The following is a 24,393-nucleotide window of genomic DNA, read 5'->3' on the forward strand; positions in this document are numbered from 1 at the left end:
CAGTAAAGCTCACATCAGATCAGATACTTTTTGCACTGCCTGATGTCTCATTTGGAGGCCTTGAATCTCAGCTTTGTACTTCAGAATTATCCACTGGTCACAGAGTCCAGTGAGTGGATGTTATGCAGTATAATCAGTGTTAAATGAGCTTCTGCAGAATTAAATTTGGGCCTGCTGCTCCTTCATTGCTAACTAGCGTTGGTTCTGTTATGAGTGGAAATGAAGGGACTCTTTAGGACGTATGTTCGGGAAAAAAGAGCCGCAGTACTGGGCAAACGTCAGAGACCACCATTCATTTATTGCATTTTCAGGCAAAATGGTCATTAGTACAAGTTATTTATTGTTCTTGAGATACAACCCCATTTCCAAAAAAGTTGGGATGCTGTGTTTGTAAATAAAAATAGGTTGCAATGATATGAAAATCATGTAAACCATAGTTTTAAATGAAAATACTACAAAGACAACAAATGTTGAAATTGAGAAATTTTATTTTATTTTTTTAAATATATGCCCATTTTGAATTTGATACCAACAGCACGCTCCAAAAAGTTGGGACAGGGTCATGTTTACCGCTGTGTTTCATCACCTCTTCTTCTAACAGCACTCTGTAAGCATTAGGAGATGCTGCTGTAGTTTTGAAAGGGAAATGTTTTCCTGCTCTTGTTTGATACAGGACTTCAGCTGCTCAACAGTCTCCTTTGTCATATTTTTCATGTGATAAACATCCAAATGTTCTCAATGGTGACAGGCCTGGACTGCAGGCAGACCAGTTTAGCGCCCCAACTCTTAATACTGAACAATGTTGTTGTAATACATGTAGAATGTGGTTTGACACCGTCTTGCTGAAATAATCAAGGCCTTCTCTGAAAAAGACGTCATCTGGATGGCAGCAGATGTTGCCAAACATGTGTCTATTGTTCAGCATTAATGGCCCCTTCACAGATGAGCACATCACCCATACCATGTGCACTAATGCCCCCCTAAACCATCATGAATACTGGCTTTTGAGCTGAGCACTGATAACAAGCTGAGTGGTCTTTAGCTTGGAGGACACAGCGTCCATGATTTCCAAAAAAAAATTTCAAATTTCAATTTGTTAGAAAACAGGACACTTTTCCACTTCCTCAGTCCATGTTAAATGAGCTCAGGCCCAGAGAAGGTGGCAGCGTTTCTGGATCCTGTTTATATATTAATTCTTCTTTGTGTTTTAGAGTTTAACAGCATTTGTGGATGCAGTGATGAACTGTTTTCACAGTCAGTGGTTTTCAGAAGTGTTTCTGAGCCCATGCAGTGATTTAAACTAGAGAATCATGTCTGTTTTTAATGCAGTGCCATCTGAGGGCCCAAAGATCACGGCCAGCAAATATTGGTTTTTGGCCTCGTCCCTCACAGACAGAGATTTCTCCAGATTCTCTGAATCTTTTAATGATATTCTGTACCGTAGACGATGAAAAGCAGAGGTTATTTGCTATTTTAATTTGAGAAACATTTCTCCTGAATTGTTGCTCTATTTGATGGTGCAGTCTTTCACAGAGTGGTGAACCCCTCCTCATCTTTACTTCTGAGAGACTCCACCTCTCTGAGATGCTCTTTATACCCAATCATGTTACTGACCTGTTACCAATTAACCACCAGGTGTTTTTCAAAAATTAGAAAACTTATTTACATGATATGACCGTGCAAGACCTCATAGACACCAAAACTGTCACTATCAGGTAAACCACATTTAAAGCTTTCATCTCTGAGAGAGAGGAGAAAATCAAGCTGCTTCAGATCTGAAAACATCCACAGGTGCTTCTGTCCATCTTTCCACTGTGAGAAGACCACTCAGCGCTAAGGGTCTGAAAGGATCAAGAAGCCCATACTGAGAAAAGGAAACAGACAAAAAAAAGAAGAGTGGACTGACCCATTCCTTTTGGGGGCAGTCATGGGCTGGAGGTTAGAGAACTGGCCCTGTGACCAGAACGTTGCCGGTTTGATCCCCAGTGCCAAGAGTACATGACACTTTTTCTTCATCATCAATATTATATTGATAAAATCAATTTTGGGCTGGAAGTTAGGGAACCAGCCTTGTGACCGGAAGGTTGCTGGTTCAATCCTTTGAGCCGACAGTCCATGACTGAGGTGTCCTTGAGCAAGGAACCAAAAGCCCAACTGCTCCCTGGGCACTGTGGATAGGGCTGCCCACCACTCTGGGCAAGTGTGCTCACTGCCCCCTAGTGTGTGTGTGCTCACTGGTGTGTATGTGGTGTTACACTTCACGGATGGGTTAAATGTGGAAGCGTATTTGGGATTTTAAAAAAGAAAAAAAAAAAAAGGAATGACCGCCCAAGTGTCCAGACTTCAGCATCGTTGAACATGTTTAAGATTACTTGGATCGTGAGAAGCAAAAAATATGACTGAACTTTGGAGTTGTGGAAGAATATCCCTGCAGAGGGAAGGCAGGTTTCTGAATGTAGTACTTAATGTTCTTGAAGCTAATTTGTATTTCAATAACTTGTACTTGGTGGCTGTTTTGACTGGAAGTTAAATACTGAAGTGTGGCTTTTTGTGAATATTTGCGCAGTAATATGTGTATAAAAAGAGCCCATATGGAAAATACATATATTTTATTTTTTCAATTTTATGCATTTCTAACAGAGGTTACACAAATCCCTAATATACATGAACTGAATGAATGGTGCTGACTTCTGTTTACTTTGCATTAACCATGTTTATATGCATTAAAACACGGCCAATGTCAAAATGTATGTCCCATTAAAGATATCAAGTCATAGAACTGCACGTTCACAATGTATGAACATTAGGGCTGAAAGTTTTTACAGCTATAACAGCTTCAACTCTTCTGGGAAGGCTTTCCACAAGGGTTAGGAGTGTTTACGGGAATTTCTGACCGTTCTTCCAGAAGCGCATTTGTGAGGTCAGACACTGATGTTGGACGAGAAGGCCTGGCTCACAGTCTCCGCTCTCATTCATCCCAAAGGTGTTCTATGGGGTTGAGGTCAGGACTCTGTGCAGGCCAGTCAAGTTCTTCCACACCAAACTGGCTCATCCGTGTCTTTATGGACCTGCTTTGTGCACTGGTGCTCAGTCATGTTGGAACAGGAAGGGGCCGTCCCAAAACTGTTCCCACAAAGTTGGAAGCGTGAAATTGTCCAAAATCTCTTGGTGATGAAGCATTAAGAGCTCCTTTCACTGGAACTAAGGGGCCGAGCCCAACTCCTGAAAAACAACCCCACACCATGATCCCCCCTCCACCAAACTTTACACTCGGCACAGTTCAGTCAGACAAGTACCGTCTCCTGGCAACCGCCAAACCCAGACTCGTCCATCGGATTGCCAGACAGAGAAGCGTGATTGGTCACTCCAGAGAACACGTCTCCACTGCTCTAGAGTCCAGTGGCGGCGCTTTACATCACTGCATTCCACGCTTTGCATTGCGCTTGGTGATGTAAGGCTTGGATGCAGCTGCTCGGCCATGGAAACCCATTCCATGAAGCTCTCTACGCTGTTCTTGAGCTGATCTGAAGGCCACATGAAGTTTGGAGGTCTGTAGTGATTGACTCTGCAGAAAGTTGGTGACCTCTGCGCACTATGCCCCTCAGCATCCGCTGACCGCTCTGTCAATTTACGTGGACGACCACTTCGTGGCTGAGTTGCTGTCGTTCCCAATCGCTTCCACTTTGTTATAATCCCACTGACAGTTGACTGTGGAATATTTAGTAGTGAGGAAATTTCACGACTGGACTTGCTGCACAGGTGGCGTCCGATCACGGTACCACGCTGGAACTCACTGAGCTCCTGAGAGCGACCCATTCTTTCACTAATGTCTGTAGAAGCAGTCTGCAGGCCTAGGGGCTCAGCTTTATACACCTGTGGCCATGGAAGTGACTGGAACACCTGAATTCAGTGATTTCGATGGGTGAGTGAAAACCTTTGGAAATATAGTGTATAAAAACCATGTTCATATATTTTTCTAGATGGGAGCTACAGAGGTTAATATAATGTATAGCCTGTGCTTGAATAGGCTAAAAAGAGAAAATGCAATTGACCTTTTATTTTTGTTAATAGGAATAAGTATCCAGTGGTCAACATGATGACATTAATATATGTGTTTTCCTGACTCCAGTTTCTCCAGTTTCTCTTATTAAATCATGTAGTATGTTCTTATAAGCTCACAACACTGTATGGATGCTGAATCAGTCTTCAGTTAAGACCGTCGCAAATGTTCTGGTGGCTTAACTTCATTTCTGCTTGTAATTGGTTTAAACTAATAAGCTTGAAGTTATTGTTAGCAAATGGTCACAAGTGGTCATCTGGAAAAGCTTCCTCTGATTTCTGATAAGCTGTATTATTAATTTACTGATTATGAATCAGTGCATTATGAAACTCTAATGTAAAGCATTAAGCTGTAAGTCTTTGATCTCACTTTTAGGACGTTCCCGCCGCAAGCCTTGAATGTCTGGGTAGCAAAAGCAAACCTTTATTTGAAGCGAACCTCATGACACATTTAAAAACAAAAACTTGAGTGTTTATGGAATAACTGGAATAATGGAATTCCTGCCCAATTCAAACATTGAGATCACTCAGAGTCATTCAGTAAAATGATGCACTGTAGAAAAACCTCTCTTTCACAGGGGTGGTGATACACTACTTGGCCAAAAGTATGCGGACACCTGACCATCACACGTATGAGCTTTTTGGGTCTCTCAGTCCAAAACCACGGATGCACAGTTCTTGTGCTGTTGTTTTCAGAGGCTAGCTTCATTACAGCTGCAGTTCAACCAACTTAAACACTGAACATCAGCTCAGCAGCTCAGAAACTGAGCCCAAGTCTTAATAAACTCACAGCAGAGAAAGGAAGCCAGGTGTCTAGTTCGAGCAGATAGGCAGGGTTAAAAGACTGAGCTCCTGGGTGCAATTCAATTTTTAATAATTCAAGTATTTACATAATGTTTCAATACTTTATTACTACAAATGTCTGTATTTTGCTGTTGAGGTTTTTGCGCATCATGAATAAACCATGGTCAGTTCGGGTTATAACACAACATTAATTAAATCCAATTAAAAGCACTTTTTCTCTGGTCCTCAGATTTGTTGAGATTTTTTAATACGGCCTCTTTAGTGGTTGGGTTTGACACCCCTGCTGTAAGGAGGATAAGTGATTTTTACTGGCTACACGCGTCAACGTTGGCAGCCCCACTCTGTGAGTTTGCATAGTCTACCGCAAGGGTATTTAATTAAAATTCAATAAGGTCCAAATTTCCTCAAGAAAAGGTCCAGAACATCATAACGTCTAACTTGCATCATGATTCAGTGCCATATCCTGTTTATTGAAGTAGCCTAGTAGGAATATCAACATGTTATACAGTCAACAACTGAATGTGAAGTCAAATAAAATACAATTCAGTCAAATTTCAACAATATTTATTGTCAGTTTTCTCTTTTTAGAGCACGCTGTGTGGAATAACTTCCCTCTGACTCACTTTCTTCTCTGACTGCTGTTTCTCGCCTCGTCCTTTCCTCGTGTGGGGGACTCGAGTCTCAGTGCTCATCATAGCGCACATAATGGTTCTATATGCTGTAGATGGTTCTATATGGAACCTTATTCGAAAATGGTTCTCTATAGCACCGAAAAGGGTTCTTCTATTGTAACGATGTCAAACTTGTTATAACAGTAGAACTCATTTTGGCTCCTCTATATAGAACCATTTTCTGTACTAAAAAAAACATAGAAGAACCATCTTTTTAAGTGTGTCGGGCCATAAAAACCCAGTTTATTTGGTTATTAACTTGCTATCCTGACAACTGGGTTAAAGTAGCCCATCTCTAATTTGCTGCTCTATTAATATAATTGGATTCCATGACGGTTTATTTTTAAGAAATGTCCCTGTTTTTAATTGGAAAATTTCACAGGGCTTGTGTGCTTTTCTAAACCCATAAGTGATGGACTCTCCTCAAATGGACTGGGAGATTCCTGTGCATTAGGTGTGAGATGTGGACACATTGAAATACGTCAACCAATTAGACAGAATACTCTTTAATAGAAAAACAAGCCAAAAAACAAACAACTTCTTTGTGCCTTTGCCTTTGATACGATGTCAAAGCTTCAAATATCACTCACTCAATTCAGAGAACTTCTTTGTAGTGGCTTGAGTTGTTTTGAGTGTCAGGATTAAGAAGTGGGCACGCATATTTAGCAAAAGATCCTTGGGCAAACACACTCGGCATCTTTCATAGAGAGGATAATGTGAGCTATAGAAGCACACAGCGTTTGGACCTGCGCCCTGGCTGCTGGACGTGTCTGGCCTGCCAGCGCTGAATAATTTACAGCCACAGTGATGGTTCAGGAGGATCATTGCTGACCTTTTCTGCATCTCGTTAGCCGTGAGTTTTAACTGCCTCTGACGCTGCTGGTCTTATCTAGACCTTATCTCCAGGCAGAGAAGGTGGCACAGTGTTGAGGGTACTGGAGGCCACAACACCCCCTACTGGTGCAAATCAGGCCTTTAGAGCTGAAAGTGGGCACCCATAGGTGACCTAATTGGGTGTATCAGTGCTGTACTCAAGCCAGGTCCTTATGGGAGAGACAGAGTTATATGCAATTTTACCCTTACCCCAAATGTAGTTAATCCACCAAGGCATGTTTGGTAACCAAAAGCAGTTTCTTTATTTTTGCTCTTGAGCTATGAGGTTAATGTAATGGAAAGTAATGGAAAATTGTAGTCAGCTGTTACACTTAAATGCCTAAATCATCACATGTTTGCTTCAAATCACATTAAGTTGTTAACAAATTTCAAATAGACTTGCTCATATGGTTTCTGGCATAATCTATAAAAAAGTGCATAAAAGTACATGATATTGCTAAAAACATCATAGGAACCAAATTAAAGGCTGAATTTTGTTTGCATTGTCTGTTACCGGTATTCAGTGGTGCACGAAGTACACAAACCATGTACTCGAGTTAAAGCAGAGACACCCAAGGTGAAATATCACTCCAGTAAAAGTAGAAGTTCCTCCCTTTAGACCTCCACTTGAGTAAAAGTACTAAAGTATTTCCCTTCAAATGTACTTAAGTATAAAGTAAAAGTACTAAAAGAGTAATTCTGGCTCTGATGTCCTGTTATCATTTTTATAACCAGACTGGCTTCATGAACTCATTTCAGGTGAAAGTCCTCCAGCGTCTCTCTTGGTAAACCAGTCTTTTAATAGAACGTCATTAATTAGTGACGCTGACGTCTATTAAAATGATCAGAAGCACAAAACACTGAAGGTAAACAGTTTCCATCAGGGAGAACCGAGTGGCTCTGAAATCACTTTTTACACACAAGCAAAGTTTCAGTTTCAGATTTATTTACAACTTAGTTCCAAGTTTAAGTTGAATAAAAACTGGCTTTAATCTCAGGATCACAGATGAGCTCCTTTACTATGTTGATCTGTAGGCGTCTGTTCATAAACATAAACCAGCCCAAACTCATTTACTATAAAATGAAATGGTGTTTGTAGAAATTCAGAAAAAAGCCGCGTCAGTCTCGACTGCATATGTGGACATATTTCTATATTGAGCTCTATTTACACAAAGTTAGGTTAGTTCATCATTTATGTTGAACAGACTCTCCCAAAGTTTTACGCTGCTGCGCTGACGTTGAACCGCGTGCTGCACTGGGTCGGTATGACCAACAGGTCAAAACCAGCTCTAAACAAAGTGACCGCTGGGCCCTGATTGGTGCTCTGGCTTTGCGCTTCTTTCGTTTTGACATGTTACGTTTTTATACACACAGAAACCAAAAGGAACGACAGATTTCTCAAAATGTAGGAGGAAAAAGTCGGATATTAGACTCTGAAATGTAGTGGAGTGAAAGGAGAAAGTCTAGAGCGGAGAAACTTCAGTACAGATACACCAAAAATACTAAAGTACAGTAACTAATTACATTTACTCAGTTACTCAGTTACTCAGTTACGGTCCACCACTACCTGTATTTATGCCCATTAAAGATGTTCTGGCTGTTTCTGAGAAAAATGCCTAAATTTGATTGTTATGTTATCACCAGTTTTGTTGTCTTAGCCCTAACACACTACGCAAAATCTCAGGGTGCCACTACAAACGAGCATCACAGAGGTGGGTTTTTCTCATTTCTGACCCTTATGGGCCAAACTGAAGGCTGCCACTAGTTCGCTGCTGCATAAACTAGCTAGCTGAAGCCTGTGTTATAAGTATGTTACCCCCCACATAGTAAGTATTTTTGCTTGTGTTCTCACGCTTAGAGAAAAATTGAAGCCTATTATGATCTTATTGAAGTCCCATGCAGGTGGAAAATGAGCTACAACTAGAAGTAAAAGTTCTGTAGGCCTCTGTTTTGGTTGAGGACGTGCACGCAGAGCAATTATCAATCAGTAATGATTTATGCCGATTCCGCTGGGACATCTTGGATTTGGAAAACAGATGAAGACTATTTGCTCTCCACATGCACCGAGAGTCTGCCCTCCCCGTGGGCGTCTTGTGTTAATTGACGATGGACATGAGGTTTCAGGCCCTTCTCAGTGACGCTGCAGAAAAATCCCAGTGCCTCCGGGTATGACATATGAGAGAGGGCATAGCTGGGGGGGGCAACAGGTGCTGGGCCTCCCTGTCTCATCAGACCCCATCACTTTGGCTGATGGGGGCTTCCCAGATTAGCCTCTAATCCTCCCAAGCTGCATCACCCCCCACCCTCCTCCACAAGGCCTTGGCATGACCAGGCTGCTCTGGCCCAGCTGAGACTGAAGGACTGGAGCTGTCAGGCCACTTGCAAGACAGATGAGGTAGCCAGTAAAAGCTGCTCTGATAAGTTAAAGCTGTATTGACATAAATGGACCTAAATGGCAGTAATTTTACCAGGACTAGGAGAAGGGATGGTGATATGGCACTATATACCATTATATACCATAATATACCAGAGTAAACCGTTACAAAATTTCATGATAGAAAATTGTGAATATAATTTTTTTTAATAGAGTATTAAAAGTTAACGATTTAAGAGGGAACCTGAGAAAAACAAAAACAAAGGAATGGTCAAAATGGATTTATGCAATAACATGATGTCATGTTGGGCTGACATTGAATCTGCTATATGAGTCTGTAGTTACTACATGTTGGAGGTTGTTGTTATTGTTTGCAGGCTCTGTATAATTGCTTTAGATCTCAATATTGTGAAATAAACAGCGCTGCTCATAAGTTCACATACCCCTGACTGAATTTTAGAAAATATTGGTGCTTATATAAACTTTTTTTGCCAAAAGTGCTCAGATGACGGTATTTATAATCAGAAATAATAAGAAATGAGTCATGTATCAATTTAATCACGTTAAAAACTGAAATTACACAACAAAAAGTTTACTTACCCTTGGCCCTTAATATTGTGTGTAGGCATCTTGGGCATCAATGACAGCTTGCAGCCTTTGGTGATGGTTGTGAATGAACGCCTGTACTTTCTCAGGTGGTAAAGTTGCCCACTGCTCTTGGCAAAAAGCCTCCAGGTCCTGTAAAGTCTTTTCACAGGGCCTCATGTTGAGGTCCAGGGATTGTAATGTATGTTAATCTGCTGAATTCACTTTTTTCTGATGAGATTTTCTGCTATTTTAGCTCACATACCCCCAAAACAGCCACCACCATGCTCCATGATAAGGATGGTGTGTTATTCTTCAGGGGCCTGGTGAAGTACTTCCCAAACATAATGTTTATGGCTGTGACCATAAAGTCTGATTATTCCAAATGACGTAATACATAAATGCGTTCTTGTAATCAAGGTTTGTAATCTTTTGTCTGTGCAATTTCTGTTAGTGATTCATATAATATGCACCAATTTCTGCAATTATGAATCACTTCTTCTGAGCACAATTAAAGAAATGTGTTTTTCTATGATCGCTCATAAGTTCCAAACATGGTAAGTATGTAAAGTTATGAGCACAACTGGAGTTTTTTTTTTTAAAGTACTGAAAACATGACATACTCATAAAACTTTATTGTGAGGTAATTTTTCAAAACTGATGTTTTGTAAGATGAGTATGCAGGTTCTTTCTCTGGTCCAAGATCCCTCAAAATTGATGCTTTATAAGATAAGTATGGGAAGTCTATCCCTGGTTCAAAAAAGCCTCAAAATTGATGCTTTATAGCATGGGTTTGATGGTCCAATAAGCCTCAAAACTGATGCTTTGTTAGATGAGTAAGGGGGTTCTTTCTCTGGACCAGGAGCCCTCAAAACTGATGCTTTGTAAGATGAGTTTGAGGGTTCTTTCTCTGGACCAGGAGCCCTCAAAACTGATGCTTTGTAAGATGAGTTTGAGGGTTCTTTCTCTGGACCAGGAGCCCTCAAATCTGATGCTTTGTAAGATGAGTTTGAGGGTTCTTTCTCTGGACCAGGAGCCCTCAAAACTGATGCTTTGTAAGATGATTATGCAGGTTCTTTCTCTGGACCAGGAGCCCTCAAAACTGATGCTTTGTAAGATGATTATGCAGGTTCTTTCTCTGGTCCAGGAGCCCTCAAAACTGATGTTTTGTAAGATGAGTATGGGAAGTCTATCCTTGGTTCAAAAAAGCCTCAAAATTGACGCTTTCTAAGATGGGTTTGAGAGTGTTTTGTGAGGTGACTTTGAGGGTTTCTTTCTTGGTCCAAGAAGCCTCAAAAACAATGCTTTGTTAGATGAGTAAGAGCATTCTTTCCTTGACCCATGAAGCCTTAAATCTGACCCGTTGTCTGATGAGTGTAATGGTTCTTTTCCTGACCTTGAAAATCTCAAAACTGCTTGCACTGTAAGATGGTTGTACCACGTTTATAAAAGATCCAACACAGAATCGTTGCCCCCAACAAGCCCATCTCTAAAACTGCAACAGGTATGTGAACATCACTACTGTGCTTGTGCTGGGCACCTCCAGTTGGAGCTTGAAGGACTATCACTTCTTCATGAGGGCTGGAGTGCGCAGAGAGGACAGGGCTTTTGTCCAGAGACTGGTCCTGACACCTCTCACTAAGTGAAGTGTGAGTAAGAGGAACTGACTGTTTATCTGCGATACCAAATCCTTTTTCCAAAGGATGCAGATAAGCTGGTCTCTAGTGTACAATAGACTCATAATTAGCCATATATGGCCTCCAGCCTACACTCAGGGTCCTATAGGCTTTGTTTCTATAATATGCACAGTAAATTATAGTGTTGTGTAGGCTTATAGAGCTTACTTACCAGGTATACATGCACGCTTATTCATCTCTTACGTAAGTGTATGTGTTCCTGGATTACTGCAGTGGAGCAGTGCTCTGTATTTATAGTTCCTGATAAAGTGACTGTCCCATCCCAGTCACCCCACTGCCCTGTCCGCAGGGGGAGTAAATCCAATAAAGAGGAGAAGTGGAATCGCCCCTCTGCCTCTTTCCCAGCCAGAGAAGCCAGAGGCACAGAGCACAGTCCAGCCAAACTCAGCAATCCAGCAATAGGTAGGTGTAGCGTCCACAGGCTTCTCTTCTCTTCTCTTCTCTTCTCTTCTCTTCTCTTCTCTTCTCTTCTCTTCTCTTCTCTTCTCTTCTCTTCTCTTCTCTTCTCATCTCTTCTCTTCTCTTCTATTCTCTACTCTTCTCTCCTCTTCTTTTCTCTTCTCTTCTATTCTATTCTCTTCCCTTCTATTTGCTTCTCTTCTCTTCTACTCTCTTCTCTTTTCTTCTCTTCTTTTCTCTTCTCTTTTCTTCTCTTCTGTTCTCTTTTCTCTCTTCTCTTCTCTTCTCTGCTCTTCTCTTCTCTTCTTTTTTCCTCTCTTCTCTTCTCTACTCTTCTCTCCTCTTCTCTCCTCTTCTTTTCTCTCCTCTTCTTTTCTCTTATATCCTCTTCTCTTCTCTTTTCTCCTTTCCTCTTCTCTTTTCTCTCCTCTTCTCTTCTCTATTCTCCTCTTCTCTTCTCTGTTCTCCTCTTCTCTCCTCTTCTCCTCTTCTCTTCTCTTCTCTTCTCCTCTTCTCTCCTCCCCTCTTCTCTTCTCTCATCTTCTCTTATCTCCTCTTCTCCATCTACAGCTGTTTTCTAAGGCAATTCTGTCTTCTCTTCAGTTGTTTCTGCTATTTGGTAATCAAATGGCTCCTCAACTCATTTACTTTTATACATTCTGCTATTCAGTACAGAACATTTTCTCATAGAATAAAGTTTGAATATGCAGAGTTTCTCCCATCAGACTCCAATTATTTAAGGGAAAATGCTCGCCATTCTTTCAAACTTCGTGAAATGATGAAGAGAAGCTCTGTTTGTTGTTCTGCCCAATTTGGCCTGTTTCTCGCAGATGACTACGACGCGCATCACACGGAAAGTATGTGTAGTTCGCTACTCACTCACCCAGACAGCTCTCCAAATTCCACATTTCGTCCAAGGCTATTCAGGGCTCCACATGAATAATTCAGTATGAGCTCAGAACAGGGAAACTTTTTTTTTTCGGTTCGCAAAATCTCGGAAGTGGTGAAGAATCGTGCATTTCTTACTGAATTTGGTGCATCTATGTGGTGAATAACAGTCCAAATCACTGACAGATACAACAGTGTCCATTGATCACTGGGTCAAGAACTATAACCAGTAATATACCCCATGTATATGTGGTTAAGTGTGTGTAAGTGTATGAGGTTCTGGTAGGTGGGCTGTGGTGGGTTTGGTAGGTGCAGCAGGTGCTTAATCACTTGTAACTGTGGCTTTGCCAGCTGTGGTTTGGGGTTGGAACCACACAGCTGTAAATGTGTGGCATTGCAGTAGAAAAAGAAACATGATCAAATATGATGTCTCAGAGTTTTTTTTAGACCACATCATAGATCTTTACATATTAACGTCAAGCTCACAAGCTCAAAACTTTATTTTTTAGGTCTCAAAAGTAAAATGAACATTATACTGATTATAATGAGCTTTTCAGTGTATATATACAGTATATTGGGTACTATAAGTTGTTCTAGAGCATTTATAAACTGCAGGTACCTTAAGAAAAAGATTTAAACAAATTATAAGGTTCTGTACAACAATCATTGTATAATTAAGCAAAAGAACATGAGAGGGAGTGTGTTATCATGAGATAACATCCCGGCTGTGATTTGGTGTCCGTAGATCATCACAGCCGTGATGTTATTTGATGATAACTCCCGCCTCGAGTGTCTCTACTGCTTTAATACAGCAGTTAAATAAATACAGTAAGAAATGAATAAACTGGCCGTGAACGCAGCGTTTAATATATTTAATGTTCAGCTCCTTCCTCCTAATTATAGCTCCTTAACGAGCAGCTTGTTGCTACGTCAGAGTAATGAGCTCCACCCACTCGCTGCTCAGCCGGCAGTTCGTTCTCCAGCTCCTTACACTAAATTCCCAAACTGTCGTCACCACTGAGCAGCTTTTCAGTCGGCAGCTGAGACAGAAGAACAGCTGAACAACCTGGAATCAGCCAGAAATGAACCCAACACCATTCGCCAGACTAAACGGGGTCTAAGAAGCTTTACAGACCGGCTGGAACAAAACAACATTAATACTGATCTAGAAAATCTGACCACACTGAGCTGAACCTGATATTGGGTCAGTTTTATGGCTCAGTCTGATTTGGTCCGACTCTGAAGATCAGACACGTCTGGCGAATGGTGTGGGCTTCATTTCTGGCTGATTCCAGGTTGTTCAGCTGTTCTTCTGTCACAGCTGCCGACTGAAAAGCTGCTCAGTGGTCATCTTCAGAGTCGGACCAAATCGGCTGTCGGTCAAATGTGATCTTAAAAGTGTCCGTTTTCTGTGTGTGAGCAAAAAAAAAGAGTGATACAGTGTTTGTGATGTTATAGCGAAATAACAGCACAGTTAGAACTCCTCTCAACCAATCAGCTTGCATGGCCGGAGCTAAGTGTATAATAACTGAATAAACTGCATAGCAACAAGTGGCTGATGGGATTATGGCATCAACACATTCTATGAATTGATGTTTCTACTAAGTGCTGAAAGGGTTGATTGTTGAGGGAACTGATTTTTCTTCTCGATGTTTTCACGTTTCACTATATGCATCACGCATATAGTGAAACGTGAAAACATCTTCGAGTATCATGATGCCATACTTCTGCCTTATTGCCCAGCCTTTTAGCCGAGGCAGATGTGTAGCCTGCCCCTGTCCATATTGGGTTTGTAATCGCTGTATATGAGGTTCATGTGTGCTGCACCCTGCTCTGCACCCATCTGTCTCCTCTCCCCTCTCTTCTGGTTGAAACTTGCTAAAGGTCCCTCTGAGGCCCCCCTCATTGTCTTTAATTAGCCGTCTATGTCATGAAAGCGTGTGTCTGAGGGGTATGTGCCTCTGCAGTGTGTCTGAGAGTGTTTGTGTGAGTATAATGAGGGAGACTGAAGAGTTTGTGTGCTCTGAGAGGCAGAAGAGGGTGCTGGGTAGACAGCTGGCACCACCGAGACTTTCTTAGATCTATTGCCCACTGCTGATGCCAGGGTGCTAGGCTGAAGACAGATCAAAGAGGCTCCTTTGCAGCAGCAGGGAGGCGTGGGGAGCTTTCTCCGAGCAGATTTACCTGAACTTTGCCTCTGTTCACAACTCTTACATGGTGTATCAAAAGTTCAGTGCTTTTTCTAGACTTTAACTGAGTGTGCAGGTCAACACATGCTTCCTCTGAAGCTTTGAATCATTAAACACCTCAACACGCTTGGAGGAGAACACTAAGTGCCCATTCTGTCATGTCAACATTGCCCTATGTAATGGGGAGAGGGGGAGGGGTGGGCCGTCCTACCTACAGTTCTGGGCTTTTGGACCACCTTGGGTGTGGCATTGCTGGGCATCGAACTCATGACTCCAGAGATATGGCCAACGCTTTGGTCAGTTTCATCATTTGGGAGCTCCTTCATCGGACAACTGACGTTAAATTGTTAATGCTCATTTAACGTAGGCAGAAACACATGCATCAGCATATCTAAAACACAGAAGTGACACCTACTTGGTAACAATGGCGGGGGCATGTCTACGGGTGGGCCAGGGTGGGCGTTGTCTGCCCAGCCAATGAAGGTTTTCCTCTCTAGTTCATACAAATGCACGCTGCTTATAACCTCTAAGCCAAAATTTTAAAGAGTTATTTATTTATTTATTTTTTCACAGGATAACAGCCTTGGACCCCCCCTACAAACATTGGATACTGTAATTATATTCCTTTTGACCCCCAACCACCCCCCCCCCATCCCCATTAAACAATTTTTACAATTTAAGAAAAATTGTTGTTTTTGCCCACCCATATCATTCAAATACCCACCCAAGTTTAGAAGGAGTGTCTAATAGAGTGGACACTGAGGTGTTTAAAAACTCCAGGAGCACGGCTGTGTCTGATTCACTCACACCAGCGCATCATTAACACACCACCACCACATCAGTGTCACTGCAGTGCTGAGAATGATCCACCACTCAAATAGTACCTGCTCTGTGAGGGTCCATGGGGATCCTGACCACTGAAGAACAGGGTAACAGAGTATCAGAGAAACAGATGGACTACAGTCTGTAACTGTAGAACTACAGAGTGAAGCTATACAGTAAGTGGAGCTGATAAACTGGACAATGAGCGCAGAAACAAGGAGGGGCTCATAACGTTATATGTATCTGTTAGTTTCAGTCATTGTGATACTAAACTGAGGTCAAAATTCTGGCATTACGACATCCCTACTACAGCTCGTCTCTAATGCCGCCTAAGGCCTCTAATGCAGCCAGTATGTCAGTCGTGCAGCGTGGCTGCGCTTATCATGTCCTCACAAAAACCTACTTTACCCTTTCAGTGAATAAACTGACACAATTAAATCAGAACCTCTAGGAATTTCCCATTTGCCTTCACAAATGTTTACAGTGTGGCGGGTTATAGTGGGCACGGTGTGCATGTGAAGGGATCTAAACTTAGCCTCCTCTCTGAATGGCAAGTTAAAGCTAATCAGCGCTGAGTGGCAGTAAAAGGGCTTGACCGAGTGCAGATACAGTAACAGCTGGGCCAGCAGAGTTATGTTTGGAGTCCTCTTTATCACTATTGCCAGTGACTTTGAAGGCTTTGGAGTGATATGGTCTGTCAGAGCCGTCTATATTTCAGCACTCATTCTTTTTTTTGAGCTGTTTAGGGTTGCAGTTAAATCCAGGAACGACACTGAATGAAGCACACAAGGTTGACACATTTCCAAGGCAGCTTCTCTTACTTTCAGAACAATGATCAACCCACTTTCAGCTCTCTTCAAAGTGAGGCTGCTTTAGGGGTCTTTATAGCATTGCCAAAGATGAACCCCTTTGGGTTCCATTAGGAACGTTTCAGTGGTTGGTTCTTTTCTTCAGCAGATAGTTATTTAGAAATCTCATTAAATCTGTGGGCCAGTTTTTATTTCATCTTTAATTAATGTGCTATAACCCGAACTGATCATTGTTTCTTCAAAATATGCAAAAATGTCAACAGTACATTACTTAGGATATGCTAAATGTAAATGTACCCAGGAGCTCAGTCCTTTAAACCTACCTATTTGCTTGAACTAGACACTGGGTGTGTCCCTTATTTGGGAACTGTAGTGCAGCACATTGTGAAACAGGCTAATGTTGATAGAACATTTAAATACGTGGAGATTCACTCGAAAGAGGCCCCAAATATTGTGTAATAACTTTCTCTGGGTCAAATCAATCTGAACGAAACAACGTGCAATGAGCTCCTCAGTATATGAAGCTTCGAACAAGCCGGGATGACCTTGTGTCAGAGCAATGAGGTGGCCACCAGACAGCCATCTCCTTGTTGAACCTCCTTCTGCTTCTGGGTGCAGAACCCCCCATCCCCCCGTACCTCTTCATGTGTCTGGCAGAAAACAGAGATCACTTCCAGCATTGCATATAATGCAATTGATTACACACACGTCAAGGTATGCAGCGAATATTTTGGTTCAGATTGCTTCATCCCAACGGGATCGATAACAGAATATTCAGGGCCTCTTTCGAGTTAATCTCCCTGTACTTTTGCTGGCCGGAGAGGATTGTGTGACGGGCCAGATCAGGCCCGTGGGTCTTGAGTTTGACACATGGGGTGTAGAGGGTAATGCTGCTGCCCTCCATACAGATTTATCCAATTTGCCTCAATTCACTGCCCGACCAAGCAAGACTCCAGATGCTACGTTCACTTATCTCTATTCTCCCTGGATAAGAGCATCTGCCGAATTGCATAAATATAAAGAACCAGTCTTGTAACCAACTGAAGAGCCTCTACTTAAATCTGTTCAAATGCACGTTTCTTCTAAAACCATGTATTCAAGCCAAGAACCACTTTGAACCTTTATTCTTCATAGCGTAAGTATGAGAGTCACAGGGTGGTGCACTGATTTCATATGCTTCCATATACAGACATGCTTGGAATGAAAAGCTCTGATAAAGCAGAGTCCCTGGACTAAAAACCTGGCCATCTGAATGTGGTTCAAATACGAAGCCTTGAGGGCAAAAGGTTGTTTTAAAGGCGACAATGCTGGTCTGGATGCAGATCTAGGGGATAAAAGAGGAATATAGGCCAGGCTTATTTTAGGGAGTTGTATAACAGCTGATACTAATACACCCGCATACTTTCTTGTGCTACTTTAAAATGTTTGCATCATCTGATAGATGTGTGGAAATGGGAGTCTCCTGTACCAGCCAGCATCGCTTCAGTTCAATAGCATATCATTCATGCTCTGAATATTACAAAGCAGCAGCGATGCAAATTTTATTTTTCATATGCATTTGTCCAAACAAGAATATGTCCAAACATATTCTTCATATTTCAGCTCTCGTTTGATCCAGAATGGCAGAGCGCTACGACTGTCACTACTGCAAGGAGTCCCTGTTTGGGAAGAAGTATGTTCTGCGGGAGGAGAACCCCTACTGTGTGAAGTGCTATGAAAGCCTCTACTCCAACACGTGTGAGGACTGCAAGAAGCCCATTGGCTGCAACAGCAGGGTACGTTCAGGTTCTGTTGTTCTTCCATCCAATCTTCCAATGTTTCCGTCATGTTTTTTATGTTGCACCTTCATGCCGAAGCAAATTCCTAGTCTGTGAATCCTGTTCATTGACAATGGCAATAAAAACTTCTGATTCTGATTCTTCTGACGTCCCTGACCTAAAAGTTGCAAGTGTTCAAGTCGTAATTACATGTGAGAACTTCAGAAAAAAAATTGGTACTTGAGTTTATACTTGGTGGCGCAGTGGGTAACGCTGTCACCTCAGTTAACCTGGGCAGTCACAGCAAGAAGGTTCGATTCCCCGGCCGGGCGACCAGGGTCTTCTGTGTGGAGTTTGCCTGTTCTCCCCGTGTCTGCGTGGGTTTCCTCCAGGCTCTCCGGTTTCCTCCCACAGTCCAAAGACATGCAGTCAGGCCAATTGGACATGCTACATTGCCCCTAGGTGTGTGTGATTGTGTATGTCTGTCTGTCTGCCCTGCGATGGACTGGTGACCTGTCCAGGGTGTATCCTGCCTTCCGCCTGATGACCGATGGGATAGGCGGTACAAAACACATCCCGACAGAACACCTTTTGGATGAATTAGAGCGGAGACTGTGAGCCAGGCCTTCTCGTCCAACATCAGTGTCTGACCTCACAAATGCGCTTCTGGAAGAACGGTCAAAAATTCCCATAAACACTCCTAACCCTTGTGGAAAGCCTTCCCAGAAGAGTTGAAGCTGTTATAGCTGCAAAGGGTGGGCCGACATCATATTAAACCCTATGGACTAAGAATGAGATGACACTCAATTTGTGTGTGTTAAGGCAGGGGAGCAAATACTTTGGCAATACAGTGTATAAGGCAGGATTCATGGGTTAGCAAGTTAAGTGGTTCAGTTAAGATACTCTGGAGTAGCTTCTTTTCAGCCTAACTCACTGCTGCCTATAGTCAAGGCCAATGTTAGCTTAGCAACCCATGAATCCAGCCTTGTATCTGCTGTAGTAGATTCCCTAAGATTTTTAGCATCTAATGAATTCTAGCCAATGCTGACGTAAGATTTTTAGCATCTAATGAATTCTAGCCAATGCTGACGTAATTTAGGTTTCAGCTGTACAGTATTTGGTCAGCGTTTCTCCTCGACTGGCCTGCCTCTGATGATCCGATGCCAAGAGATCACACAGTCTGGGATCAAGAGAGTTGGAGCAGCTCTCAGTAAAATAGAGGGCAATCCAGGCACCCTGGGTAGAGCCCTGCAGGAAATCATGGCTGCGGAGTGAGCCTTAATCCAGACACAAGAGCCAAGCGAGCTTTGCAAGCTCTTCTGGTATTACCAACACTCAATCTCACTTGTTCTACAGACATATGGGATACACACAGTCCCTCAATGTCATTTCAAGGACAGGGCACTATAAATTAGACTTAAAAAGTCACAAACAGTTCTGTGGGAGCAACTCCGATAAGAGAGTGAGTAAAAGACAATGACCAGGGCGGAAAAGCAAAAGAGCGAATGGAAGATTTACGATCTCATTCCATGAAAGAGGTCCTCTACTCTGCCTACATGTCCTCTACTATCCATAGACAAGAGGATAAATCCCCCACTATAAACAGCATATAGCCAGCACTTGCTGTCCCATGGATTTGTGCATCACTCCTTTCTCTCCAGGCTCCTGCCATTAGTGTCACGTTACTTGGTCATTAGCCCCGGTGAGGAGGCTGTGACTGGCCTGCTAGACTAGCCTGTGGTGGGGACACATCTGTGCCTGTGTCCTTGGCCTGTTTAGCTGCCACATCCCTCACACCGAAGCCAATTTGCTCAGCCTCAGAGCATCAGTCCTTGGGCCAGTGATTTAATGAGTGGACACACACTCACACGCTCGTGCTCACTCAGGCCAAATTGGTAGATAATTAAGTCCATGGGGTCATAAGGCCATGCTCACACTATGTAGCTCCCAGCATTAGACTGGCTCTCACTAACACACTCTGATTCGCACGTAATAACCTACTGCACGCTGTGCCTGGTCACAAGCACCACCGCATGCAGTTCTCATGGGCTAGTAACCTGCCGTGAAACCAACAATCAGAGGTAATCGTTTTGGCCTTGCCTTTCTTCTTGATGAAAGTCACACACATGTGGGCACAACAGAATCAACCATGCAACGCCAATGACCTTTTCACATGCCTTCCTTTTCCGCTGTCCTTCAGAGTCCTATGGTAATACCGTAGCTGCTGGTCACCAAGGGTGGGTCAACCATAGAAAGACACTGTCCAAACGACTGTAAAATTAACCAGGCTGGCACTAATTTTAGCGAAGTTACCGAATAACATCAACAAATAAAAGCTAGCTAGTTATATATTAACATAATAATATTATATTAGTAATATTTAGCAAGAAGGCCAAACTGGACCCCACGGACCCTCATAGAGCAGGTTCTATTTGGGCGGTGGATCATTCTCAGCACTGCAGTGGTGGTGGTGTGTTAGGGTGAGTTGTGCTGGTACGAGTGGATCATGCTGCTGGGGTTTTAAACACTGTGTCCACTCACTGTCCACTCTATTAGACACTCCCATCTTGTCAGTCTACCCTGTAGATGTAAAGTCAGAGTGGATGGCTCATCTAACACACCACCACCACGTCAGTGTTACTGCAGTGCTGAGAATGATCCACCACCCAAATAGTACCTGCTCTGTGAGGGTCCGTGGGGGTCCTGACCACTGAAGAACAGGGTAACAGAGTATCAGAGAAACAGATGGACTACAGTCTGTAACTGTAGAACTACAGAGTGCAGCTATACAGTAAGTAGAGCTGATAAAGTGGACAGTGAGTGTAGAAACAAGGAGGTGCTCATAATGTTATGCCTGATTGGTGTGTGTGATTATAAGCAATAGATTAAATCCATTGTAATCCATCAGAAAAACTTGTGCGCTCCCGAATTAGTTTTGGACACTTGAAAACTTTTAAAACCAGAGTTTGGACATCCACTGACATTAGATCAAGAACTAACTGTCTTTTTAAAGTGGATGTTAGGATATGGGACCGATAAACTGACCAGCTGTGCTAAAACTGACAAGCTCTGCTTTATCGCCATGGCCGGTCACAACTTAGACGTCCAGTGTTGATCTTCTGTCTGTGTCCAAACAGGATCTGTCCTACAAGGACCGCCACTGGCACGACGACTGCTTCCACTGCTTCAAGTGCAACCGCTCCCTGGTGGACAAGCCTTTCTCGACCAAGGATGAGCAGCTGCTCTGCACTGAATGCTACTCCAATGAATACTCCTCCAAGTGCTATGAGTGCAAGAAGACCATCATGCCTGGTGAGCAGCCTAGAGTTTCATGATGCTCACATGCCTTGCGTGACCTGAGTTCAATAGACACTTATGTAAACACACGGAAAAACCTACTGGCGGTAGTAAATGTGATTACGGTGTTTAAGACAGTGAGGGGTTTGTGGATGTTTTCCAGAGGAGATCATCGTGACTAATGACATTATTACTCTTATTCGTTATTCTGTTTGAGTGCCCTGCTGTCAGAGGGCTGCACATATGCTGACTGAATACTCCCCTTTCTCAGGCTCTAGGAAGATGGAACATAAGGGCAACAGCTGGCACGAGACCTGCTTCACCTGCCATCGCTGCCAGCAGCCCATCGGCACCAAGAGCTTCATCCCCAAGGACAACAGCAACTTCTGTGTGCCCTGCTACGAGAAGCAGTTCGCCATGCAATGCGTGCAGTGCAAAAAGGTGACACTCGTGAAGACGAGAGCTAAATATTAAACTAGTGACGCTGTATTTATGTAGGATTGAGAGAACCATGAGGAAATTTTAGGAAAAGTTGGGAGGGAACAACCTCGACGTGAAATTTAAGCCAATCAGACGCCTTGTGAAGGCAATGCTCAAAGTAAGGGGTGATGGTGTGCTCGTCAACGTTGTCCGACGGACAACAAGCCTATTGTTAGGCCTATGGATGTAACATCAGCTTAGCTGAAAAGTGACCCCAAAATGACCTCCTGCAAAGGAAAACATTTCCGTTACCTACCAATAGCTCGCCTGTTTTGCTTGTGTTATTGATTACTTCAGATGGACTAGAACTGAGGTCAGCAGCTCTTCTACTGCCGCAGCAGAATTAGTTTTTTTAAGACAAAAAATAAAATAATCCTGCTTTGCTGATTGTTTTAACACAGTTTAAGGAGTAAATGGTCTTAAACGCTGGAGTGAATGTAGCCTGTAACTGATAATTCACCATTTAACCCTGAAGGTTGGTGCACAGACTGCTGGTCACCATAGCAATGCAGCAACGCAGACAACAATCTCGCCCAGGTAGTAGCTAATGAAAAGGCAAAGAGAAAGATTTAAGGCGAACGTTGAGAATCTGGAGACAAATGGACTTGCATTCCTGATACGTTTAATCTGCAACGAGAAACAGTCAAACACTAAAAAGTTGCAATGCTCAAGTCGGCTTCTCATTCGGATTATCCCGTTCCACCTTAAATGGTGCAGGGGTTACATTCTGCCCTTTTAACGTGGAATGAGAAATTAAAACGAGAAGCGAGTGACTTCAGCCTCATAAAAAGTCCAATGTTGAGAGACGGTTTACAAGAAACTGCTCTACTTTTGAGGAAAAGTTTCCTGCCAGAGATGCGAGAAAAGCGGCTATAGCTGAGGTTAAAGCAGATTCTGCGTTTTCATTTCTATAATATTTTTTACAAGGATTCACAGCCAAGATGGTAAGATGGACATAAGATGCCGTGGCTGCCAGTGTGGTTTCATTTTTGGTGTAAGGACAACACGGCTCTTCTTAACATTTGGGTTGCAAACCCTGTGTAGAAGAATTTGGGGTCAGGTTTTAGAGGTAACCTTATCTTGTCAAGATCACGCCAGGACTATCAATAAGGGGCAAGTCTGGATTGATTAAAGCAAACCCTGAAGCGTTGGTGTCAGTTCGCTTCAAAACTCTGGTGTGGTTTGTTTGAAACATGAACGCCTTAACGGGCCAAAGACAAACTGTTTCTTCTCTGCAGAACTTCTTTGGTACAAGACGGGTTTCTGACACTGTTTAGACCCGTCCACGTGTTCTATCATCTCTTTATAAGCTCTGAATTGGTAGTTATAGATCAAATAGTTTAGCTAAGTTTATGTTACATTGACATTAAGTGGCGGTTTGGTTGTTCCAATGTAGTCGACCTGCCAAAACGTATTTGATGTTGGCCTCTTTAGTTTAGTACTGGGGCTCTGAGGCTAATGTACCCAACAAAGTTGTTAAGCAATTTTAAATTGAGTGACATGAATGGTTTTCCGGCACCACATAAGAAAGTCTATGAGAAATTACTCAAAGTGGTTTAAAGCAAGTGTTTGAATTATTTATGCCTGCAATGTGCACAATGCTACACTGCTTGATTTAGGTTGAATTAGCCTCATAGCTCCAGTGCAAAACCAAAGCTGCAGCTGTCAAACTGGCTGATTGACTATATGTACAATAGCAGGGAAAAAATGTGTAAATTTAATTTCCACAAACCATCTCTTCTGCTTTCCTCAGCCAATCACTACCGGAGGTGTGACCTACCGTGAGCAGCCGTGGCACAAGGACTGCTTCCTTTGCACTAGCTGCAAAGAGCAGCTGTCGGGCCAGCGCTTCACCTCTCGGGATGACTTCCCTTACTGCCTCAACTGCTTCTGCAACCTCTATGCCAAGAAGTGTGCCTCATGCACCAGCCCTATTAGTGGTATGGACACAAATATTATACATTTTACATAAACAGGTATAAATTAGCTGAATGCCAGTCTAAAGATATCTGGACCAGGCTTGCCAGGTTGCTTTCATAGTGTTGAAAACTGACCCCACCCCAAAATGGACAAATCCACTATATTGCCAAAAGTATTCGTTCAGTTTTCCTAGTCTTTAAATCAGGAAATCTCACTCTAGAGACTATAATGGCATCTCTGTAGTAGGTAAGTAGTATGTTTTTAACAGATGAAGCGGTGATTATGTTTTTTCTTTTGGCCAGACTGTCTCTTAATCTAACCAGTAACTGTTAGCACCGCCAACAGAGAGCCGTCATGTGTTGATGTGACTATTAATTCGAGTAATTTTGTTCTGGCGTAGGTCAGTGTCGAATGAATGAATGAATTTACCAATTTTCCCTGTAATGTGAAAATTACAGGCCTTGGTGGCAGCAAGTACATTTCCTTTGAGGAGCGCCAGTGGCACAACGACTGCTTCAACTGCAAGAAATGCTCCGTGTCTCTGGTGGGCCGCGGCTTTCTGACCGAGAGGGATGACATCCTGTGCCCTGAGTGTGGCAAGGATATCTGAGCGAAGGCCATCAGCAGAACCTTCCAGCACCAGTGCATCAGCTGACTGCATGAGATGATACATGACTGACATCCTACAGCTCTTTTAACCTAACCACAAAGCTACACAGCCTAACTGCTTGTCAAATATTAGACTTAACTATTAAATCCTACTGTTTTA

At 42.7% G+C, this 24,393-nt stretch overlaps 1 protein-coding gene across 1 annotated transcript; it reads left to right on the forward strand.

The window, feature by feature from the left end:
- The first annotated feature begins 11,352 nt into the window (after positions 1 to 11,352).
- Positions 11,353 to 24,393, forward strand: fhl2b (four and a half LIM domains 2b). The gene is made up of 6 exons (XM_017715229.2): positions 11,353 to 11,465; positions 17,773 to 17,945; positions 21,065 to 21,239; positions 21,496 to 21,665; positions 23,458 to 23,644; positions 24,083 to 24,393. The coding sequence occupies exons 2-6, from the start codon at positions 17,790 to 17,792 to the stop codon at positions 24,232 to 24,234; spliced, it is 840 nt and encodes a 279-aa protein (XP_017570718.1). The 5' UTR covers positions 11,353 to 11,465; positions 17,773 to 17,789; the 3' UTR covers positions 24,235 to 24,393.

Source organism: Pygocentrus nattereri, chromosome 30 (genome assembly GCF_015220715.1).
Source record: "Pygocentrus nattereri isolate fPygNat1 chromosome 30, fPygNat1.pri, whole genome shotgun sequence".
NCBI classification, from domain to species: domain Eukaryota; kingdom Metazoa; phylum Chordata; class Actinopteri; order Characiformes; family Serrasalmidae; genus Pygocentrus; species Pygocentrus nattereri.